Source organism: Meriones unguiculatus, chromosome 5, assembly GCF_030254825.1.
Source record: "Meriones unguiculatus strain TT.TT164.6M chromosome 5, Bangor_MerUng_6.1, whole genome shotgun sequence".
In the NCBI taxonomy this organism is placed as follows: Eukaryota; Metazoa; Chordata; class Mammalia; order Rodentia; family Muridae; genus Meriones; species Meriones unguiculatus.
Window position 1 is genome coordinate 89,009,333 of NC_083353.1, and position 14,775 is coordinate 89,024,107.

Here is a 14,775-nt window from a genome sequence, read left to right on the forward strand (position 1 = left end):
GATCTGTTGCCCTTCCAGTTGCGACCAGATCCCTCCGTACGAGACAGACACGGGGCTCATCTCTGACGCTCAGGTTCCTGACTGTATCCTAGTTACAGCCAACAAGTCCCTATCCCATTTCTCACTCGCATCTGACAATTTTCACTGGTTAGTGCGTCTGCCCAGGCATCCAGTTACCAGGTCTCCGAATCCGCCATCCTGTCAAGGGGAGCTTTGTGACAAGTTGAGGTGTGAGGGGTCTATGAAAAGCACAGGTGGTCTTCAGGGATAATGGCTTTTTAGACTCATTAATGAACACCTATTGCTTCTGTCCTTTTCACAACAGATAGGTTTCTTTTCTGTGGGTTTACTGTGAGGAATTTCGCCATGAGTCTGTCTATCTGATGGCCAGGCTAAATGTTCACCTTTAGGACCAACCTGAGCTTTTTGAATAGGCCTCCCTTTGGAGGCCACAAACAACTTGACAAAGGATAGTTTCTTGGGAAGAACAATTGCTTGAGGGAGCTCCTGTCCTCACTCTTCCTGCCTGTCCCACACGTTTTCACTTTCCTCGTGGTTCACCTAATCACTCACATGGGATTCTAGAACATGAAACCCTGATGCCAGGACAAAGATTAACTACAGTTGGAAGGATGAACTACACTGGAAGCCTGCCAGTCGGATAACAAGATGGCCTATGGAAAAGAATAGGCAATGGAAAGATGGTTTAGTTGGTAAAATGCTTGCCCTGCAAGCAGGAAGACCTGAGTTCAAGCCCTGGCACCTACATAAAAAGCCAGGTGTGTTGGCATTCACCTTAGACAGGTAAATTCCTGGAGCTTACCCTACTCAGAGAGTGCCAGACCATTGACACTCTGTCTCAAAAACACCTGAGGAATGACATCTGAGGTTGACATTTGACCTCATATGTACATATACATGCGTACACACACATACATACATACATATACAAACATACACAACAGGAGTTGTTTGGGTGGGCTCTCCTCTGAATTGTTTCTGATGTTTGGGCAGCCCCCATTTTGACGTCATGTTATTTATCCATAGAAGGTCAAGGCAATGCTGTGGGGCTAGGTGGAAATTTGTCTGTATCTCAAAACCTACACAGGTCTGTGGGCAGACTTGAGGTCCTCAACCTGGCTCTCATTGTCTCTCTTTCCTTTCAGGCCTCCATGACATCAGATAGGATATGAGCCAACATAGTGGGTAGCATTTACTAGATGGCATAGAATGCATGGTAGTAATTATTACCATATTGCTATTGTAGCCCAGGCTGCCCCTAAACATATTTTGTAGCCTAGGCTGATCCTGCACTTGTTACCTTTCCACCTTAGCCTCTTAAGGCTGGCTCTCCATGTGAAACAGAATGGGAAAATTCCGCTAACCAAACGGTCTCCTGATCAGCTGTGACTTGTACTCCCCTCGAGTGAGCGCAGTTTCTTCCTGACTAAGGTCTTGGCAGTGCTCGAGTGACAATCTTCGAAAGAGGTGAAGCGGGCAAGAGCCATGCGATCATTTTGTATTCATAACCATACCGAGGTGACGACTGGCAAGTGGCGGGACCAGGTCAACATGCCTCCCCCTAGTTTTTCCAGACTGCTGTGGATACATCTAAGACTGTACTTCTGGCTGGGGAGATGGCGCGCTCAGCAAACGGCATGCTGTCCTCTCGCCTCCATTAACGTGCACATACAGATATATCCACCTACCTACAGGCAGCTGCGCCTATGAATACGCACACACACCAGAGACAGAGAGAGAAAGAGACACACGGAGAGACAGAGACTACGTACATGCGGCCCCGTGCCTCAGAAGATCCCTAATCAGAACCTAAGCCACTTTCCTAACGGGGCGACCAATCCCTGTTTATTGCTTATAATGACCCTTCAGCCACTGTCTCCTCCACCATGCACGCCGAAGGCTGAGCTGTAATTTCAGTGCATCTCCTTCTCTCAACCATTACACAGCGGTAGTACTGGAGGGAGTCCACTGTGAGCCTTTCATCTCTGTGAGGGGAGCAGCGGTCTTGGAGAATTCCCAAGAGAAGCATTCTTTGCTTCTCCTGTGTGCTTGGGGGTCAAAACCGCATTTCCTCCACTGCCTCCTCCCTGCATTTCCAGACTGGGTAGGGGAGCCAGACAAGACATCCAGCTGAGCTCGTAGGGGCCTGCTCTCTTCCTCTTGCCCTCAAAGGAGAGTGAGTTCTCCAGGCTCTCTACAAGGGCTGGTGACCTTGTCTAAGGAGTGTGAGGATCTCGCCGTGACCGGCCAGCGACAGGAGTGAGCATCCCTAAGGACCGTTTATTAAGCGCTCCTCTCTTCAAAGCAGGGTGCTGTCAATCTCCTGGGGGCAAACAGAGGCTAAGGTTTTGCAAGGAAGCGGGGAGAGAAGCAGGGGAGGCAAGCAGGGGAGGCATGTCTGGGAAGGAGCGGACAGCTGGGGATGGTGACTAATAAAGATAAATGTTAAGGCCCTCCACCCTGAGCAGAGGGGACTGGGTCAGACCCAAGCCAGACAGTCTCAAATCTTCCCCAGTGAAAGGCTGTATATCACCTTCCGGCCTGTCATGCCCACTCAGCACATGGAGACTGACTCTGTGGTTTACAACGTACACATACCCAACAGGCAGAACAAGCCTCCATCGCCGTTAACACGGGATGATCCAACAGATCCTCACACCACAATGGCAGCGGTAGGTGTGTTGTTTTTCACTGGTGAGCTACCCCGAAAGCTACACGGCTGAGAAGTGAAAAGGCTAGGACAGGAAGGAACAGGAATGGTGGGAAAGCCTGCTGTCCATGGTGGGGGACTGAAGGTTGAGGAGGGTGGCTTTTGATGATCAAGGGCATGGGTTGGGGGTGGAGGAGGCCAGGCATGCCTCATGGTGGTTTACAGCCCAAAGACGATCTGTCCCCAAGTACCAGCTCTTGGGAAACCCTTCATGAAAGAGCACACATTTAGCTTGAAAAGTTTATTATCTTTGCTATTCCTGTGTGTACATATGTGTGAAAGGCCGGTGCTCAGGCTACCACAGTGTACACGTGCTGGTCAGAGAAATATTTTGTGGACTTGGTTCCTTCCTTCTACTTCTACATGGGTTCTTGGGGTTAAATTCGGGTCACCAGGCTTCCAAGGCAAGTATATTTGCTCGCTCAGCCATGTCACTGGCCCTAACTTTTTACCTTTTTATTCTAAGTTTCTCTTACCCTTCACAATACTAATTCTTTACTTTTATGGTACCCTAAGGCTTCTTCATTGGCTTGAGATACACATGCACACACAAACACACACACACATACACACACACAGAGAGAGAGAGAGGGGTGTTCAGGAGATTCTGTGTCTTTCTTGAACTTGAATTAGGATGGTTTAACCTCACAAATGGAAACTAATACACACTCCTGGAAGTTCAGAATTGGTCTTCCACTGACGGGGTCCTGACTGACATTAAAGCGACTCACAGCTACTCCTAGGTTCTGCAGCCAGAAGGGATTGACTTTGGAGCCAAAAGAGCTTTGAAGACTCACATCCCAGTCCACCCTCTGCTAAGCCCAGGTGGGAGGAGTCTGTCCATCCTTCGGGTTTTTAAATCACATTCCTCTTTAAAAAGATGATTTCTCCTTTTGCCTTGTTACTGTCTTTCACCTTCTCCTCAGCGAGATAATTCATGCTAGCCTGTCACAGCCACGGTGGAGCATCTTTTTATTACTCTTTGCACTCAAATTAAAACACAAAATTTACTTAAGGAATTTACTCCTGCCCATTACAGGAGGAACATAAAGAGAAGACAATTCATCACAAACGTCATTTTACTCTGAAATTTAACCCCCACTAACATCTGAAACTCCTTTTGCTTTTTAAATGATGTATTGATTCTTACTTTACACACACTGGTGTTTTGCTTGCATGTATGTCTGTATGAGAGTGCCAGATACCCTGGAACTGGTGCTACAGACAGTTGTGAGCTGCCATGTGGGTGCTCGGAAATTGAACCCTGGGTCCTTCGGAAGAGCAGCCAGTGATCTGAACCGCTGAGCCAGCTCTCCAGCCTCCGAAACTCTTTTCCACTGTGTTCAATTATCCTACAAAAGTACTTTCATGTTGTATGTTCTATCTTTGTGATTTTCTTTTCACCTAGAATCTGCTTGAAGCATCTTTCCACAACAATAAATCTGTCCTCGCTGCAGTCTATACTTAAAACTTTAGAAATAAAGCGGTTTTCTTTGGTTTTTGTTTGTTTTCTACCTAGCAGAGTAATGAAGCCCACTGTGGTAGTTATGATGTTCCCTAGAGTAGAACTTCTTCCTCATACTTTTTTATTTTTATTTATTTATTTATTTTTTGAGACCACATCTTGCTATGTAGCCTAGCTGGCCTTGAACTCAAGATCTTTCTTTGGCCTCCTGAGTGCTATGGTTAGAGGATGTGTGTGCTGCCATAGCTGGTCCTTGTTGATCTCATTCCAGAGGCCTAGCATTCCCACGGCAGGCTAGAGGACAACGAAGCCTGAAGCAGCCAGTAGGGTTTCAAAGGCTCCTTGTTCTCAACAATCTAACAAAATGACAGCAGTGACCCCTCATACTCCCTAACAGAATTCTCTTCCAAGCTGAGGAATGCCCAGACCTGAGGGTTCCACAGACAGGACACGTACAGTCTGGGACAGAGCAAATACGAGGAGGAAAATAAGGGAGAAGAAAAAGCCGTATAAGAAAGGAACGGAGAACCTAAGAGCTATTCCGGGGGATAAGGCTGGTGAAAGGTACTGAGGTCCCAGTGGGTGGATCAGGGCGGTACCAGCCTGCACCACCTCCGCTGCCCTCCCCCCCGAGGGATTGGGAACCTTTCCAGTGAGGTCAGGCCAGTCCCTGCACTCCTGTTGTAAGAGTTCACTCACCCTCAGCTTTCCAAATGTTCACATCTGGGGTCTATTACCAAAAAGGCATACGTTTGCCAAAGATAATTTACAGCTGTAAGATAAAAACCCCAGGCTGGGAGGAGAAGTCCCCAGAAGCCTGGGGAAGTTTGCACTCACACGGAGACGGCTCACATTCATAAATTACACTGTGCCCATTCACAAATGAGTCGTATGCATAGTTTTTCAAGTTTCATTTTACATTTTCAAATTTTTACTTTTTATTTATCTAGTGTGTGTATGTTCACATACAGAGGATAATTTGAGGGAGCCCTTGCTCTCCTTTTACCTTGTGGATCCTTGGGACTGAATTCAGGATTGGCAGCAAGAGCCTTTGCTCACTGAGCAATCTCAGTGGTACTTCTATGTATACATAACATTTCTATTGGAGGCTTTGTAAATGGGGTGTGTGTGTGTGTGCAAATGCTCAATGCTGGAATCATAAAGCAAACACTGTGTGCCTCTCCTTCAATTCTGTTCCTTCCTTCTCTGTGGGGAAGTATCCTGTGTCAGGCTGCCTCTTGTGTCAGATTCTAAAGCAGAGACTCATCTACTTTCTTATTGGTAGCACTGCCATGCTCAGCTCAGGAGTCAATGGGATACATGTCAAATACATAGCACGTTGCCCACTACATGGCTAGTTACGTGACAGGAAAGAGGAAACGTCTTGATAGCAAAAGCAGCTTCACAACTAAAAGAAAATTTTAAAAGGACACTTTTCAATATTTGCACACAGTTTTGTGAAGTCATTTTACAGCCTCTGCTTCCCCTTGTCTCCTCCCAAGACCTTAATGAAGGTCTCCTTCCTCATCTCCAAGTGACAGGAGTGTGTGGGATGCAGTATAGTCCCTCTCTCACTTCACCTCTAGACCCTTGTAAATCCTTCCTACCTCAGTTCCTACCAGCAAATCCCCTCAACCCGCGCCTTCTCGCCACACCACGACTCCGTTCAACGCAGCAGCCACAGTGAGTCTGTTATAGACACTGCCTGATTACTCGTTTAAGTCCCACAAGCCCCAGTTGCCCCTGAACTCCAAGCCACTATTGAACCTCCCCAAAGATCTGATACCTCCTTGCCTCGTCTCCATGTCTTTGACAATAACAGCTTCTGTGATAGGATGTCTTGGACCATTCTATTCAAGGCAACGGCCCTGCCTGGCTTCACCAATACTCCCTGCTCTCCACCCTGAAAGCGTGCTCTTTTTCTAGAATCTCTTACACGAGACACCCTACATATTCATTCTTTTAGTGTCAATGTCCTCCCAGTGGCAGTGAGGGCAGGGGTCCATCACTGTCATTTATCACTGCAACCTCAGCCCCAGCACAGGATCAGACCCCAGGGAGGGACTCAGTAACTACCAGATGGATGGGCACGGTGATAGGCTAAGTAACGGCTGTCCACTTTCAGATGAGGATGGCATGGATGCTTCCTCATCCATCATTGTCTCTCCTGAGCAGAAACAGGGCAGAGTCCAGTAAGCAAGGACTGAAGAGAAGGAAAGTAGGAATGTTTATCTGATGTTCAGTGAAACTCCTTTGCCTAGCCCTTAAATATTTCTAAAATATACTAACTTAAAGAAATTCTGGACTTCTCTTTAGGATCTGTTAGCATCTGTCATAAATACGTGCTGAGTCACTGTTGAGGCACAACCTGCGTCCAGGAGACGAGGCAGACGAGGACATTGTTAGTATTTATTTAAAAGTGATGTCATGTACACAACAGATACATGAAAGAGATTTACTGGGTGGAGGTGGAGAGATAGAGAAAGGAAAGAGAGAGAGACACGGAAGGAGATCCTCAGGAAAGTGAGGAGAGTAAGACAGAAGAATAAGGCGAGTAAGAGAGCGACAAAGTGGCGGGTTGGTCCTTTTATAGCCTGCACATTTGTGGTTGAACCACACCTTCCACACACCTGGTAGGTGACACATGATGACATCACAGGTTACTAGGCAACCCAGAAGTAGGCTGCCTATATGCTAACAGACCGGCTTGAGGACAGTGACTTAATGGAGTTGTGATTCACAGGATGAGGACTGAGAGAGGGGCTCAGCAATAGGGGTCTCTACCATGGCACACTAGCAGAACCCGGGCCAGGACTGAGGCTGAGGTGGAGCTCTTCCTAACAGGAAGAGCTAGTGCATGGTTTGAAAAATTTCCCACTGTGATTACACTGGACCCCACTTCTCCCTCTGGAGGAAACGAAACACAGCACTCTCTCTTACCTCTTTACAGCTTGCTGAGAGATGCCAGAACTTGCTCACCCTATCTTTCGTGTCAGCGTTTGGGTATTTCCAATTGTTTGCCTTAAGAATAACAGTGACACTCCCCCTGCCACCACCACCACCAATGTGCGGCCACTGGAGGGGATTCTCTCTCACCGTGTGCTAATTCATCATCTGGACGGCCGTGTATGAAGGACTAGGCTCTGTACTCCAGCACATCTCCTTGATGTCCATGAATGAGGAACCCCCATGTTCTGTGTCCTAGTATGTTACCAACACCCATGCATCAGGAGCCTCTGTACCCCAACACATCACTGGCTATCCATGCATGAGGGGCCCCGGAACCTTCAGATGCCTTTATAGTGGTCAAAGGTCAAAACAACCAAATAGTATCTTTGGCTGCATGTGTGTGTGTGTGTGTGTGTGTGTGTGTGTGTGTGTGTGTGTGTGTAATATTCCCTACCCCTGCACTCAGAGTGGCCCACTATCTGGGGCTCACTAAGCAGGCTAGGCTGGCCAGCAAGCCTCAAGGATCCAGCCGTTTTGACCTCACTGGTGCTGGGATTACAACTAAGCCTCATAATACCCTAGGCTTTTCTGGTACACACATATACATATTTTAATTCTGCTTTGAGTTCCCTGGTTACATTTTCTAGTCAACACAAGTAACCTAATGGGTCCCTTCCTCGGACAGAAATGTCACCAACAACTCTGTGTCCTCTAATTGGAGCTGTGAGACCCTCAGCCAAACAACAGTGTGTGACAAAAGCCATTCACACTAGCCGTCTCAGGACTGTGGCCCTCCACTCTGTGACCTCAGTGAGGACCATACAGGATTCAGAGACTTCCATTCAGTGTGCTTCTGCATTATCTTTTCTTTAACTGGAGCAAGTGCTTAATTGGAATAATAAAGGCTATGATGATGTCACTGTCTTGTTGGGAGGATGAGTTAAGTGAATCATTAAAGCCTTGATAAGGGTTTCACACACGCTAGCAGAGAGGAGAAAGTGGTTATGGGCCATTTGAGATAATGTGCTAACTGGGGGATAAAGCCCCAAGAACAAGCCACCAATTGCTCGTGGAATCCCAGGAACCTGCTGGAAAAGATAGCATGGTCTTGCAAAGGACTGTCAGGAAGGGGGGGGGGAGGCAGGCTTTGCTCTCTGGAATTTTCAGAGGTATGCTAAACCACAGCAGCTGTCAAAGAACAGGCACACAATTGTGGCCACAAAATAAATGACACTTGTTAAGGTTCTCCAAAAAGACACAATGCTTTTTGCTGAGCTATGACACAGGGGAAAAAAAAATGGCGCATACACACAAAGATTAAAATAGAAGGCTGCTAACAATGCCCAGATTTTAACATAGCCAGGAGTAGTCCATGTGCTTACAGAAGGCTGAACAGCTGAAGTGTGTAAGAGCAAAGAAAGGGAATTTTTTCTCTCCTTTGTAAAACACAAACAGGAAGCACTACATAATCTACCCAGTTTTCCTGTAAAGGTCCGGGGACTGAAGGGAGAGGTGGAGGAAATTCTGGTGAACAGAAATTTCTCATTCTGTATTTCCAGAGTTTGAAATGCTCACAATGATAATTTCATTTTTTTTTTTTTATAGGCACCTCGTGGGCAAGCTACTTTCCCTTGCTGTTCTGGCTCCTGCTTAACTACTAACAGGCAGCTTTCTCCTGGCCTCCTTCTCCTCCTTCCTTCCTTTCCCTCCGTTTCTGGGCATACAAACCTCACATCACATCCTTTCAGCAAACTCCAGTTTTTCTTTAGTATCTTTGGGCACTTCTCCAGAGCTATGATTTAGGTCTAAACAAATTATCTGTTTGTGCCCTCCTTCTTGGGCATTAATAATCAAAAGTTCTGAGGGGCTGGGGCAGAGCTCAGTGACGGACCGTAGAACTTGGGCAAGACTGTGGATTCAATTCCCAGCACCATTGAACAAACAAACAAACAAACAACAATTAGGGTTAAGGGTAAGAAAAAAAAATTCCAAAACAGATCTCAGAATCAAAAATTTAATTTTATGTCTTTTGCCTGCACAGGTGTCTGTGCACCACAGCTGTGCCTGGTGTCTACAGAGACCAGAAGAGGCTATCAAATCCCATGGGATAGTTTGAAGCCGTCATTTGGGTTCTAGGACTCAAACTCAGGTCCTCTGGAAGTACTCTTTAACCCCTGAACCATCTCTCCAGCCCCCAGAACCCAAAATTGAAAAGAGAAACACGAACAAGACTCCCCTCCCTCCCCTGGACTGTGAACATGCCATGTTCAGGAAAAGGCTCAGCATCTCTCAATGGCTAATTGACAGGGGGAAAAAAAATCACAATTTTAAATAGGGGTAAGATATGGTATTTTCGCGCTGCTGAATTTCATGGAGCAGATGAAGCAAGGAAACAACAGAACTTGTAAAATTTCACCATAACTTACTTTGCCTGAACAATACAGGAAGGAGGAGGAAAGGCAGGGAGGGAGAGAAGGGGTTGGGAAGGAGACGGGAGGAGTAGGAAGAGGAAAAGAAATGAGGAGAGAAAAGGGGAGGAGGGAGGAGGGGGTAGAAGAGGGGTATGGAGTGGGATTTCCAACATCACATTATGAAACGAGACTTCATCATTAAAATCTCACAGGATTTTAGCCTACTCTTGAGTTGACTTGGTTTAAAGCGGTTTTGCTATACTTATCTATGCGAGGTGCGCATGCTTGCGCATGTGGGTGCGCGCGCATGCGGAGGACGCCGGACAAGTGTTGGAATTTTCTTTTTTTCACAGGTGGGGTCCCAGGGGTCAAATTCAGACCGTCCTTCTTGGCAGTTAGCGCCCTTCCTGGTGGAGGCATCCCAATCGGCTTTACGAAAGTAAGCGTGATTTATGAGAAATCCACCAGCACTACAAAGTTGTAGAGTTGCCCATCAGGTTTCAGGGCTGCCCCAGAAGAGAGTGGGGGCTCCAGTGGTCATGTTTTATATCTTAAGTTATGGAGAGGGCAAGGGGGTTAATCTTTAAACATTCCACTTCTCTTCCATCGGTAATAATTAATGCTAAAATACTTGCCAGACGGGCCAGCTCTGAGAAATCCCTGATTTAGTTAAATGCTTTGGTCTCAGGAGCTTGTTAAGGGGCCTTCCCCAAACAGAGCCCACAGAACAGAAGGCTGTGAGCTTTATCCTTGTCCGTCTCGGCATGGAGCAATTCAGATCTCCGAGCTGCTGGGATAATTCTTCCTCCGGGCATTTGCTTTGCATTGTATCTTCGATTTCAATTAAGACATGCAGTTGTATTGTTTCCCCATCTCTAGCACACATTTTCTCAACTAAAGTATTAAACAGTAGATATCTGCCAGATTTCAGAGCTGAAGAATCCTAACAGATTATTGAATAAAAGAAACAAACAAACATGAAACAAACAAACAAACAAACAAACCCCTTCAGGTTTAAACATTTAAATTCACCTCTTGGCTTTTCAGCCTTACATTTTAAAATAAGAGTCTTTGAGGAATAAATCAAGATGTCTCTCTCCTTTATCTTCAAAGGCAACAACTCTACATCATATTTATGATAGACCAAGACAGTAGACAATCTCATATGAGAATGGTCTCAAAGGGTCTTCTCTCTTTTTATTCATTATCTCTGATGTCTAGAATCCTGAGAAAAACAGATACAAAACGAACCAAAAAGGGAGGTGAATGCTGGATGCGCTCAAGCGTACCTGACAGCAAAGTGCAGAATAGCTGGGCCGGGCTTCTTAGGCAAATCGTGCTCCAGAACCCTGTGGTCTAGCTGCAGCCAGTTCTCCTGACCCCTGTGAGAACAAAGCAAAGGCAGAAGATGACGGGGAAAGGCCAGCAACACACAGTGCCGGCAAAGCTGCCTGGAAACGGTCATACCCGCACACCAGGCAGAGATACAACAGGCTGTGAGGCCACTTCAGCAATTTCTTTCAAACCTATTGAACCTGTCTGCTCCTGAGCGAGCATTTCCAACTGGAGAAGCTTGTCAGGAGGAGCTTGGACATTTATAAAACCCCCCACGTTGATAGCCAAAAGTCTGGAAAGAACTCAAATATTTATAGGGTATAGATTTAACGATCTAAATCTATATGGAGAAATACAGTGCATTCACAAAACAAGCTGGAGTGACTGAAAAATTGCCTGGAACAATTTTCTAGATATAAATCTTAAATTAAAAAAGAGAGAAAGAAAAAGCAAGATTCCCTGGGCACGGTGATGCATGCCTTTAATCCTAGCATTGGGGGCAGAAGCAGGCAGAGCTCTGTGAGTTTGAGGCCAGCTTTATCTACACAGTGAGTCTGAGCCAGCTAGGACTACTCAGTGAGGCTTCATCTCAGCTAATGCAAGCAAACATACACTTACAAGTTTAATAAGAAGCGTAACAGTCAGTACAGTATATATTACCCATAATCCCTTCTGTGTATGGAAACAGAGTGTTGCCATAGCCCAGGTTTGCTCTACCATGCCCAGCTTGCCCGTTTTTTAACCGATGGAAACCCATCTATATTGCATGTACACACACACACACACACACACATATATATATATATATATATATATATATATATATATATATATATTTAAATAAACTGAGAGCATGAAAAAGATACGGATAAAGCCTTGGGATTTTAAGACACTGCACAACACTAAATTAATCTTTACATTCATCTGAAAGGTTAAGTGAAGAGGAAGAAAGACCTGGGCTGGAGAGATGGCTCAGAGGTTAAGAGCACTGGCTGTTCTTCAGAAAGTCCTGAGTTCAATTCCCAGCAACCACATGGTGGTGGTTCATAACCATCTATGATAAGATCCGGTGCCCTCTTCTGGCATGCAACTACACACGGAGGCAGCTTACTGTATAAATAATAAATAACATTCTAAAAACAAAAAAGAAGAAAAGGGAAGACTCCAGTTTAAGGAAACAAAGGGGACTCAAGGGAAGCACTGCCCTTTCCAATGTACGCACAGGTTGGGACACTTCTGGAGCTATGTCTGTGGACACACGACTCACAGACGGTTAAATATTTATTTACTTCTGAGCCTCACCAGTTCCCAGGTATAAACAGTTCTCTCCAGACCTTGACCTCTATGGCTTGAGGCTCCATGGACTGTTTACACAGTTTCCAAGGCAGTTCAACTGGCCCTCCATCTGAGAGCCTGTCTGAATCTGCTTATGCAAAACCCAGCTCCAGAATACGCATCTGGTGGTGAGAAGGAGATGTAGAATTCCAACGAACTCCATCACGAGCCAGAAAACAGTTTCCAGCCTATTTTGGTCCTTGAATAAATAATTAAAAGACAAACTCAGGAAATTCCACCCTCCTGTCAACGTAAGGAGATAGAAAAGGGGGCTGGAGAGATGGCTTAGCAGAAACGAATGTCAGTTGCTCTTGTAGAGGAGCCGGGGTTCAGTTCTCAGCACCCACATGGCAGCTTACAACCAGTCATAAGGAACCCCATTTCTGGGGGTTCCAATGCCTTCTTCTGTCCTCCGACGGCACTCTCTGCACGTGGTGAGCATACATACGTGCAGGCAAGGCACGGGTGCACAGAATAGTTTTTAAAAAATTAGAAACAAAGCACATAGGAAACGCGGGCACAAATAGTAAGAGTATAAATGGTAACAGCCACTCTTTATTTATTTGTCAACTGTTAGGTCCCAGGCAGTCCATGTGTCTAGAAATGCGCTCAGGCTGGACTACAGGATTTCTGGTGGTTGGGTCCGATGAAAGCCAGCATCACTTGGGAATTTGTGAAAGGAGTTCCGCATCCCTACCTCCCAAGAGTCATTTCTCTGGCTTCTGGCAGAAGAGACATGGGTCTCTATTGCTGTACCATGGTCACACATCAAAGCCGTGCTGCTGGCCTCTAAGTCCCTCGGTCCCCACTCACAAGTACTTGTCTACATTTCAAAGTCCACACTAGCCTCCCGGCTCTCCCCTCCCTGACTAACAGCTACTTCTCTTATGATTCACATGATTTGTCTGCTCCCCCAACCTCTGCCACTCTCTGGCTTCTCTCATGGAACCCTGAGAGAACCCTGGCCACGTCCAGTCTTTTTCTTTCTGCTCTGGACTCTTCCTGGTGCCTCTGGATACTTCCTCTCTCTTATTCTTGATAAACCCCTTCCCCCAACCATACTATGGAACAGACATTTCAATGGTTCATTTACTGTGCACCCTCACATACGTCAACCAAGCTGGAAATCTTTGTCTATGAATATTACATTTTATACTAAATATGCAAGGAAAATGGCAGGGCTGGGATTTGAACCCAGGGCTCTCAATATGGGCTAAATGATACCAGTGGATTTCCTACTTTTTATAATAACACTGGGGTCAGTTTCTGTGTATTGTTTCTATAATTGTAAGATGAAGCTGCTGAGAACTTCCCCAAGATTTCCTTGGTGGAGCATTGAGAGACATTCTTAGAATTAGTGATTTTGTGTGTAAGAAAAAAAAAAAACATAGAAGGCTGAAGCTAAAGGATTCCTACATTATATTTTGTCATGTTTAATGTGACTCTTATTTAAAGACACTTCAACTTCAGAGCTGTTAAAAGTAAGTGTTAAAATACATGGCACATCAGTTTGAAGTCTTTCAGGGTTTCATATGGCCGATTAGACTAACTTTGAATTCTTCCCCCTTCTTCCTTTCCTCTCTCTGCAGCTCCCTCTGCCTCTCCCTTTCCTCCTCTTCCTCATTCTTTTCTTCGGGAAATATTTGGAAGAGGATCTCCTTGTGCCGCCGGGTTGGCCTTCACTTCAGTGCTCCTCAGTGTGTGGGTATGTCCTCTATCCTTTCCGCACAGAGAAGAGTGGCACGAGTTACAATGTGTACTGGGTTTCGTACGAGCTTGCATAGAACACTCTGCAGGAATGAACGAAGCAAGCGATGTGAACTCATCACATATGCAGCACATTGCAATGAGGTTAAACCTGGAGGCATGGTCAGGACACTCTTAAACATGGAGAAAACCTTCAATGTGGAATCCTGCACAGATACAGTTGTGGCTATTGGTTACGGCTTTGGAAGAAACCACAGTCAGAGTGGGGAGGTAGCAAAAGAGGCTGGCCGTAACCACGGTAAAGACTCTCAGGATGTTCGTGTGAATGCAGCGGAAACACACTTTTCAAGCCTGAAGGTATATATTAAAGATTTACGTTCTTTCCTTCTGTTGGGAGTCAAACCTCTGTGTGTGCTAGGCAAGAGCGCTAATCTGAGCCCAGTCTCTAGCCAAGCACCCAGATTTCTGCTGTTTATAATGGATACTGGCCTCCCTGTGTTACAAAGTCTGACCTTAGACTCTACATGTAGTTCAGGCCAGCCTCAATCTCATGATCCTCCTGCCTCAGCTTCTGAAGGGCTGAGATTATAGGTATGTACCACTAATACCTAAATTAGATTTTTTTAATTTTGGTTTTTAAAGTGTATTTATAGTCCTTTTAACAGAACGTAAGTTCTGAGGAATAAAAAAAAAACTACCTACATCTGAATACTAAGATATAATAAGGCCCATTTTAATTTGCTCTTTAAGTATGGAATCTAATTAACTTTAAAAAATAAAACAACAACAACAACAACAACAACAAAAACCAAAACAAACCAACCAATCAACCAAACAAAAGA

The 14,775-nt window shown here is 45.5% G+C and overlaps 1 protein-coding gene across 5 annotated transcripts in view; it reads right to left on the reverse strand.

The window, feature by feature from the left end:
- Frmd4b (FERM domain containing 4B) overlaps positions 1-14,775 on the reverse strand; it is a 315,055-nt gene that overhangs the window by 104,321 nt on the left and 195,959 nt on the right. For all 5 annotated transcript variants that reach the window (XM_021642357.2, XM_060383832.1, XM_060383834.1 and 2 more), the window contains one exon: positions 10,846-10,938. In XM_021642357.2, the coding sequence (XP_021498032.1) occupies positions 10,846-10,938 (93 nt within the window). The remainder of the gene's footprint in view (positions 1-10,845; positions 10,939-14,775) is intronic.